The sequence below is a fragment of the Bos indicus genome, chromosome 19 (assembly GCF_029378745.1).
Source record: "Bos indicus isolate NIAB-ARS_2022 breed Sahiwal x Tharparkar chromosome 19, NIAB-ARS_B.indTharparkar_mat_pri_1.0, whole genome shotgun sequence".
NCBI lineage: Eukaryota > Metazoa > Chordata > Mammalia > Artiodactyla > Bovidae > Bos > Bos indicus.
Window position 1 is genome coordinate 20,536,465 of NC_091778.1, and position 9,757 is coordinate 20,546,221.

Consider the following 9,757-nt stretch of genomic DNA (forward strand, 5'->3'; position numbering starts at 1 on the left):
AGCGCCCCATCACACACACTGTTGTCGGGACATGACACAGCCACACGCGCAGGGACAGTGTCTTCTAGAAGCTGTGCATGTGGTGAGAATGTCCGAGCCTACGTGAACTATTCTGACTTGGGGTGGAGGGTAGGAGGAGAGCAGAAGGTCTGAAGGCCTTGGGAGAGGGGCACCCACTTCTGTCCTCCATCTTCCTCCCTACATTTCTCCCTTCCTCTAAACTGACTTTCTCCTGCTCCTGGCTCCTCCCCATTTAATAACAGATTATCTGCATTGAATTCTGTATCTTGGTGAGTCATTCCTGTTGCAGAGGTCTGCCTGGACAGCATGCAAAGCGGCAGTGGTCACGTAGGCGATGAAGACATGGCCTTCAGGGACACCCAGCCTCCCTACATAAACCCAGTGAGTTCCAGGGCTGGGAGAGGCCTCGGCCAGGGGGACGCAGCTCTGGGGCTCTGAGGAAACAGCTCCTGCTGGGGTGACAGGAGGCTGGGGGGCCTCGTTCCAAAGAGAACAGACGAAGGGCAGACATACCAACCAGGGCGGCCCTGCCACAACTTCTACCTGTGCCCATCTCCTCGGTGCCGCTCAAGGCTGAGGGTCACCAGGATTTGTGCGTGTGACAAATGTTTACTGAGCTTTCTCCTGATCTCTCTCCTGTTCTAGGTGCTCAGTGGGGGAAGAAGAGTCTAAGTAATAAATAGAAAAGTGAATTTCCATTTTTTTTTTAACTGAAGGAAGGTAAACGTCTCCTGGGGAGCATGGCACTTAAGGGCACTTACTTGGAAGATGACCTCCCTGGATTCAGCCATTTACTAGCTGGATGACCTCAAGCAAGTTACTTTACCTCTCTGGGCCTCAGCTTCTGCTTGGGTATAATGGGAATAATCAAGTCACCACCCAGAGCTCGGGTAAGGATTAAGCAAGGTAGCACGTTGAGAGAGTTTGAAAGATATCTGGCCCACTGTGGGGGGCTCTGAAAGCGTTTAGAATTGTTAGGAGTCTGGGCGCAGGAGGAAAGGCTACCCAAACAGGTGTCTGGCATCTGAGGGTTGAGAGAGCTAGGCAGGGCAGGTCAAGGGTGTCTGAGAAAGACTGTCCCAGGAGGGTGGAGGAGGCTGCCCCTGCACTGTGGGGTGCATAGGGCTCTCTCCTGGGCATTTTTACCCTCTGTGTGGAGGTCTTGTCATAGGTAGCCTTGTTTAAACCAGCGGTCCCCCACCTCCAGGCATGGGCTGGTGTTTGTGCCGGGTAGGAACTGGGCTGCATAGCAGGAGGTAAGCAGCTTGCAAGCTAGTGACGCTCCATCTGTATTTATAGCCACTCCCCATTGCTCACATCTTCCCTGCCTTGTAAAAATTGTCTCCCGTGAAACTAGTTCCTGGTGCCAGAAAGATTGGGACAGCTGGTTTAAACCCTTATCATCTCCACAACATAAATGTATTACTGAGCTCACAGAGGTGGAGGCCACTTGTAAGGTTCCCAGGTGATAAGGGCTGAGGAGGGAGGTGCCTTGATTTCCCCCATCCTGGGGGAAGGAGGTGTCCACAGAGAGTCCCCTGGGGGAGGAGGAGGCAGGCAGGCGGCGGCCTGGGTCCCAGGAACTTTCTGAGCTCACTGAGTCCTGGCCCAGCCCTGCAGTAGGAGCCTCTCCCGGGCTCAACTTCCTGGCAGGCTGGGCAGGGGGGCTGATGGAGCCCTTCATGGGGAGGGGGTGCATGGGGCATCAGGTGCTGGGGAGCTGCTTGATCCATACTCAAGCCCACCTCCCCAGGAGCCCTGGTGTGGTCTATGTGCTCCATGCAATGGCCAATGCCCTTCAGCCCGTCTAGTGAGGGCTCCCGGGTTGGGTTGGAGGAAGCTGGGCTGCCTGGTGGGAGCCTCCACAGTGGTCTAAGTCAGGATGTGTCGCCTGGGTCTTGTTCTCCATCAGATGGGGGACCCGGAGCCACTTTCAGGTTCAGCCATTTTATTATTCTGATGACATGTTTTTACTCTCTAATCCTTGGATTCAAAAGCCCAACTTTTGAATAGACAGGTCACGTGACTTGGTGACATCAGAGCTGCCAGCACAGGGAGTTGGGAGACCAGCCTAATCTGTGAGGCTATAAATCCAACATAAAAATCCATCTTCCTGGGTCATAGGAAGCAAAAGCCTATGCTACTCTTTCCTGCTAAGACCACACACACACACACACACACACACACACAGAGGGGTCTTCAGCCACACCAGGCTTAAACCATACAAATGTATTTCCTTACAGTTCTGAGGTTAGAAATCTAAAATCAAATGTCAGCAAAGCTGTTTCCTTCTGGAGCCTTCAGAGGAGAATGTGTCGTTTTTTTCCAACTTCTAGAGGCTGCCCGCTTGCCTTGGCTTGTGGCCCCTTCCTCCTCCTGTGATTTTTTTTTTCTTTTTTGACTGTGTCAGGTCTCAATTGTGGCACAAGCGATCTTCATTGTGGCCCATGGGCTCTCCAGCTGTGGCCCATGTGGGATCTTAGTTCCGCAACCAGGGATCTAACCCTCAATCGCTGCATTGGACGGCAGATACTTAACCACAGCTGGACCACCAGGGAACTCTTCACTTTTCTCCTTCTCTAAAGCCAGCAGCTTCTTGCTTCTGTTGTCACATCTCCGACAACTGACTCTCCTCCTCTGCCTCCCTCTTTGCAGGCCCTGTGACTATTGGGCCCACGCAGATAGTCCAGATAACCCCCCACAATCTCGCGATTCTTAATCATACTTGCAGAGTCCCTTTTGCTGGGTAAAGTAACATATTCACAACTTCTGGGGATTATAATGTAGACATTTTTGGTGGGAAAAGGGGGGGGGTGTAATTACTCAGTCTACCATAACCTTCTTGGAGTCAATAAATATTAGCTGTTTCTTTGAATCTTTCCAGAAAATTTTATTTATAATAAGTAAATATATGTATATAGCCATTCCTACCCATTTAAAAAATATTACAGAGGGCAATATTACTTATCAGTTTTCAAAGTGGTCCCTTCTTCCTCTTTTCTTGTTAAGTCTCCCTAGAATCTGTTGTATGGAAATACCATAATTAATTTCACCATTTTCTTCCTAGTGGACTTCTGGATTCATTTCCAATTCTTTGCTATTATAACGCAGTAATGAGTAATCTTGTCTTCGGATTATACTCAATTTGAAATCATCTTGTGTTTCAGAATGTAAGGGCACCATTTAAGACATTAAAATCTCATGAAGTTTTTTTGGGGGGAATCATTCCTTAAGATTAACCTGTACTGCCCGCCCCCATGATCCACTCAGGGCTTCCTCCATCCTGCCTTCCTTCTGTGCCCTGAGGACCCCTCCTACCACTCTATACCTTAGTGTGAATATGCTTAAGGGAGGAGCCCATGCTGCCAGGCGGATACATTTTAGCCTTGTCTCTCCTGATGGTGAGAAAGGCTCTTAGGAGGCTTTCAAACTCCAACAAATGAGGGGATTCTTTTTCAGGGAAGAGCACCATGCTAGTCAGCCTGTGTTAGGCTGATTCTACTTCTCCAAACTCACCGACATGGATTTTGACAGAAAGAACTCAGAGATGCAGAGATGTTGTGATTTGCTTAATGTCACCAAAGTTTTTAATGGCAGAATTCAGACCATACCTGGGGCCACAAAAGACACCTCTGCCCAAGGTCCGGGAGCACAGTCTGTCTGAATGGGGTTCTGGCATCACTGGTTATCTCCCAGGGCCAGCTGTGCACACTGGGTTCGGAGGGGCTTCCCTGGATTCTGGGTGGTCCTACAACTGAAGGACAATGGACTAGGCCTGAATCGAGCTGGTGTGTATTTTTTTGTTGTTGTTTGGCCTTCAGACTGTTTGTTTTATTTATTTATTTTTTTCAGACTGTTTGTTTTAACTCATTGCCAAAGAGAAAGTATAATACAGAGATATTAGTATCATAAACAACACATACCAGTCACTCAGTTTCAACTCATGAACTATCTGCTTTATCTCTGCCCAGCTCTACTTTCCTTTCCACCCCTGGATTGTTTTGAAGCAAATTTAGATATATCAATTCAATGCAAATATTTCATTATATGCAAAGGAAACCTACTACAATCTTTTTCAAAGCATTTCGCCCCCCAAAATTAGAAAGTTTTAAAGAAGAAAAAGCTCAGATTTCTATTTTCTCCTAAAGACTTGGAAGCTCTGACAACACAGCCTGAAAGGTAATCAGGTTACAGCTGAGTGGACACTGCTCTTTAGATAAGGAAGATGATGCCTACTTTGCTGCAGTCCCCACCACTCCCGACTCTCCCCCACCTGGCCAGTTCAACTATGCAAATCACCTGCCTGGTTCCTGAAAGCATTTAATCTTTGTAAAATGTTACTTAGAGGAGAAGGTAGAAAATTCTTCAACAGTGTGAAAACGTGAAAATTGACTTGGAGACAGAGCTGTGTTGAAGGCAGTTTGTAGAACCACGTTAGATAAAAAGTATTCTGGAAGGATGTGCCAGTCTCTCCCCACAGACATTTTTTCACTAATCATCAATGCCACCCAGAAGCTGGGACTTGTTCTCATTTCATGGATGAAGAAATTGAGGCAAAGAGAACTTAAATAAGCTTCCCAACGCCACTCAGGTAATGAGCAGCAGAATTAGGATTCAAACCTGCAGGATGCCTGACTATAAAATGAAGCATCTTCACCATAATGCTGGGTCCTTTCAAAAGGCTCAGGAAAGAGAACATGACAAAGTGATGGGGCCCAGAAGGGGTGGTGATGCCACGTGAAGACTTGGGAGGCTTCCCAGGGCCTGGAGGAAGGATGGGAGCCCAGGAGCAGAAGTAGAAGAGGGGGCTGCCCTCTGGCTGCAGAGAGCACCTGGGAAAGAGGCACTTTCTGAGGCTGCATGGGGGACAAAGGTCAAGGTCACCATTGTTCTCTGGGTGGGGTGGGCAGGAGGGGGAGGATGGCTTCTTGGCCTGCTCAGGTGAGCAGAAGGTTTATCCTCCAGGATGGGTGGGTGGGTCTCTTTGGTCCATGGTGGACCCCTGAGTCCCCAGCTAGGACTTGGGTCTTTACTAGCAGCTTGGCTTGGGGTCCAGCCACCCCCCTCCCTCCTCTGGTTCCGTCCCATCTCAGGGCTGTGTACTCGCCACTTCTTCCTTTGCCAGCTGCCAATCTGACCTTGTTACATCCTCTCAGAGCCTGAGGGGCTCCTTCTCCCAGTCGCAGAATATCTGTGTAACTTCCTTGCTCCAGGGCTGGAAGGTCCGTGGAGCTGAGGCTCCTTCTGTCCTGTTCGTGGCTGCACTTGGTCCCTAGGCTATGGAGCGAAGGAGGCAGGCCAACTGACCACTGTCTCCTCTCCACAGCCTGTTCCCTTCACTGGGATGATCAAAGGGGGTCTCCAGGATGGACACAAGATCACCGTCATGGGGCGTGTTCTTTCCACAGGCGAAAGCAGGTACCGGGAATTGTTGTCGCTCTCGGCCTCACCCCTGAGTGAACCAGGGTGCTGTCATCTCAGGATGGTCCACACAGCATCCTCCAAGCTGCCCACACCCAGTTCAGGGGATGGGAAGGGCCTGGCCCTGCCAACAATGCTCAGTGCCCCCTACCACCTACCTGTAGCATCCGGGCACCATTAACCAGACTCCCCAGAGACAGGGGAAATGGAGGCTCACAGTCTAGGGAGGGAAACAGGCCAGCCCAGAGGTGGAGTTCTGGGACTGGACTTCGTATACAATGACCCAGAGCTGCAGATACGTCAACTCCCTTCATTTCCTCTAGCCAGTCTCATCTACTTTGGAAACTTCATTTGAGGTGACCTGGAAATATTTAAACTTGCCATCAAAATTGTATTCGGTCTCTTTCAGTCTCAAGGTTTTTCCCACTAAAGTCAATTCAAAATATAGATAACTCAGCTCTGTTTCCCATTCCCTTTCTCCCGAGGGGGACTTTCTGAGAACAGAGAAGAACTTACACGTATTCCAGAGGTGGGAGGTCCTCAGGAGTTCATGCAGCCCTGGCTGAACTATATTTAGTTCTGGGTGGCGTGGAGGCCTGGGGCCTGTGCACCCTGAGGTCTGCCGTGCCCACGGGGGCCCCTCTGCACACGTGGCCTCTCTCAGAAGCCTCTCTGTCCAATCCCAGCTGACTTCTACCCCCGCTGTTCCTCTCATTACTTTGCATGGGGCCTGGGGACGTTCTGGATCCCTCCAGGCCCCTCCCCCCACAGCCCTACTTCTACACCTGGCTTCTAGATGACTTCCTCTGCCACTGCCTCTGCCTCTCCTACCAGGTGACCCGGCCACAGTGATGTGGGACTCTGAGGCCCTCAGTGCCTGCAGGGGACTGTGAGGGAAATGAGGCACCCAGTTCTGAAACCCTGCCCGCAGGGGAACCCGGGACCTTGACTATGAACTCCACCCCTCTCTCCCCCTCCCTGTGCTAACCCTTCCTTCCAGCACAGGAGGGCTTTCTACTCCCACTCTGTCCAATAGAGCCTGTATCTACCTCCGAGTAGGTCCCCCTTCCGATGGGAGCTGCCGTTCTCTCCTTCCCTGGGGCAGAATTTACAAAGGAACACAGGAATGAAGCTGGGGGTCTGCAAAGGGAAAACGACACCCAGAGACATGTCAGAAAAACTATTCTCCACTTTAAGAGAAATTGGAACTTAAAATTTCTCATTTCAGGGTCACTTGGAGCTTCGTTTTCATTGGAGGGAGGGCTGCTGGGTTCAGAAACACACCAGTTCCTCTTGCCCCTGATGGCTGAGGGGCAAGAGGAACACAGAGCATCCTGGTATTTAGGTATTTAGCATCCTGGTATTTAGCATTCAGAACTCACACCCTTATCCAAGAAAGCAGATGGGCCCTGGGGGTTTCCTGGTGGTCCAGTGGTCAGGACTCCAGTCGTTCACTGCAGAGGTCATGGATTTAATCCCTGATCAGAGAACTAAGATACTCGAGCCATGAAACCAAAAGAAACCCCAGATAAACAAGCAAAACAGAGCACTCTGCAGGTTGAATGCCCACTGAGGGCCACCCGTGGGCGTGGGGCAGTGCCCAGTTCTGTGGTGATGACATGGGAGCCAGACGTGCTGTCTGACTGTTGTGTGTTAGCTGGCAGCCTGAGTGACCCCAGGAAGCAGACTGGGAACCACACTGGCGCCGAGTTCAGGCAAGGTGTTGGGACAGAGGTGCTCATTGGATAATTCGGGCTGGACCTTGGTTAGGGGACATGCATGAGCTCCATCTGGGAAAAAGCAGAACAAGGATTTATCGCACCCCTTTTGTGAGCTAGGCCCCTTGGAAGCTCCTTTTGTCTTCACCCCTCACCCTATAGTTTCAGCTATATCCCAAAGAGATGGAGATGGTGAGGGGCTTCCTCTGAGGTGAGATGGGAACAAGAGATACTTATTTAGGGGTGCCCTTGGGCCGTTTCAGTTGTCATCCCTGAAGGAAGGCAGTCACCCCTTTGCTGCATGCGGCAGTTCGAGGATAGCATGGTCCTGGGTCATTGCAAATGACAAACAGGGCCAATCTGGGGTCAGGGTCCAGGCCTGCTGACCTCATAAGTGAGGAGGGGTCAGGGGGTCATAAGTGACCTAAGGGTCAGGTGGACACACGACACCCTCTGAAGAGGGACAGACGCACACTCTGAGGTCCCCATGCCCAGAGATCTAGGGTTTTTTCTGTGTCTCCCCTTTAGACACCATCTCTGTAGGTGTCCCATCAATGCACCTGTTCTTTCCATTTGTCCTCTTTCCCAACTGAGCAGACACAGGCTGACCTCCAGGGAGCCACCACTTGGCCCCAAAGACTCTCACTTCTAGGCACATTCCTCTACTTCCATCTTGGACACAAATTTCTTTACCCATTTCCTCCTTACTTTTAGAAAACCACACTGTAAGGGCAAAATGCAGTAACTGCACAAAACACAGTGCAAATTCAGTGAACCAAAGGGATGGGACGAGACTAGGAATGGGTACCAACCAGCCACGCAGGTTGTATGCAGGCTCCCAGACAGATGTCAGTCAAAGAGCGAGCACCTCCTGTTCCCACCCTTGGCAGTAAGCCGGGATACTGTCTGATTTTCCTTGACCTAGGTTTTCAGTGAACTTTCAGATGGACCACACTGACCATGAAATTGCCTTCCACTTCAATCCTCGGTTTGAAGAAGGCGGGTATGTGGTCTGTAACACGAAGCAGCTAGGAAAGTGGGGGCCAGAGGAGAGGAAGATGCAGATGCCCTTCCAGAAGGGGAGTTTGTTTGAGATCTGCTTCGAGGTAGAGAGCTCCGCGTTCAAGGTGAGTAGGAGCTCTCCTCTCTTCAGCTATCTGTTCCCCAGCCCCATAAGGTGCTGCGAGCAGCCTTTAAATAGCCATGTGAGCATCACTTTGTACAGAGAAGAGGACTATTTCCTTGTAAGGCCGCCGTCTCCTTACACACCTTCACCTGCATCTACAGGCACACCTGTTGCTTCTTTTACTCTGGAAGTAAGCACTGGAGAAGTCACCGTGATGCCTTTCGGCCTCCTGGGTCCTTCAGTCCAAGTTATTTCCATTTCTCTGTTGTAGCCCCTCTTCCACTCCAGGTCCCTGGGAATATTTGTTTTTCTGTTACCTTGTTGCTGCATTTATCCAGGTGTTATTAAAGACTTAGTTCTGCCTGGCATTGCACATTGGTTTTGCAAGCAGAGCGGTGTCTCTGGGCTTGGGGAGATGGGAGGGGAGCTGAGTACATCTGTGTCTTTTTTCTCTGTGTGAACATGAATGTCCCCACTCCCTCATCATACAACCTGACATCACTTCTTCTCTGCTCCCCGTGAACATTTGCATGTATATTTCAGTAACACCACAGGAGAGCTAAGACTAGAAAGACAAACCTACACCACAAGAATGAAGAAGCCAAGGACTAGAGTCAGGTAGAGGTTGCCCTTCGATGCACTTAGGATCCCAAGCATGTTCCTGTGACTGGCACAGCTCTGAAGGCTGTTGCCCTGACCTACAGGGGATTGATGTAAAAACCAGATACAGGGCTGAACGTCTGGAAGCAGGGGTCCTGGAGGCACGGGTGTGCTCCCACCTGGTCCTGGACCCCCTCCTGCCACGTGTGCTCATCTCAACAGGTGATGGTGAACAAGAACATCTTCCTGTATTATGTACACCGTGTGCCCTTCTACCAACTCAATGCCATCTCCGTCAAGGGCGGTGTGCATCTGTCCTACATCAGCTTCCAGGTCAGACTCCACCCAGCACTCGTCCCCAGGGGCTGGGTGTGGGGCCCCGTCCCCTGTGTGGGTCCTGCTGTGTGAACCCAAAGGTGCCAGCCAGTCTCATCTCCAGGTGGTTCTGGGTTCCCCAGTCTGTCCTCGTGTCTCTGTCTCTGTCTGGGACACCCACTCAGGCTCCTGGACTAGTAGATTTCTTGTCTCTTTCACTCTCTGTCATCCCCCTGGTGAGGAGGCCCTGTGCTTCTAGAAAGAACTTGGAATCAAACTGAATCCAGCTCAGATCCCCGGCTCTGCCATTTTCATCGGCTGGGGAATCTTAGACGAGTGACTTCACCTCTCCCAGCCTTAGTCTCTTCACCTGTGGAATGAGTATGATCGGCCAACCCACAGGTCGTTTTGTGAGTTCAATAAGACCATACACATCGAAGGGCACAGTATATCCTTTACATGGCCATTCCTGGGTTTATTTGACCCTCTCTGTGTATTATAATTTTTGAATGTGTTAGCAACATCTAAAAGGTCAGGACCAATTTTGCAAAATGAA

At 50.5% G+C, this 9,757-nt stretch overlaps 1 protein-coding gene across 1 annotated transcript; it reads left to right on the top strand.

Moving 5' to 3' along the window:
• The first annotated feature begins 327 nt into the window (after positions 1 to 327).
• On the top strand, positions 328 to 9,541 carry LOC109573189 (galectin-9-like). The gene is made up of 5 exons (XM_019980368.2): positions 328 to 402; positions 5,348 to 5,439; positions 8,086 to 8,287; positions 9,109 to 9,219; positions 9,461 to 9,541. The coding sequence occupies exons 1-5, from the start codon at positions 328 to 330 to the stop codon at positions 9,539 to 9,541; spliced, it is 561 nt and encodes a 186-aa protein (XP_019835927.2).
• Positions 9,542 to 9,757: the final 216 nt, after the last annotated feature.

Bases quoted from the DNA above. Each gene is read 5' to 3' on its own strand.
- LOC109573189 (XM_019980368.2), top strand. From the start codon at position 328: ATGCAAAGCGGCAGTGGTCACGTAGGCGATGAAGACATGGCCTTCAGG. The intron at 5,440-8,085 runs GTACCGGGAATT...TCCTTGACCTAG, and splicing joins CTTTCCACAGGCGAAAGCAG to GTTTTCAGTGAACTTTCAGA. The intron at 8,288-9,108 runs GTGAGTAGGAGC...TCATCTCAACAG, and splicing joins TAGAGAGCTCCGCGTTCAAG to GTGATGGTGAACAAGAACAT.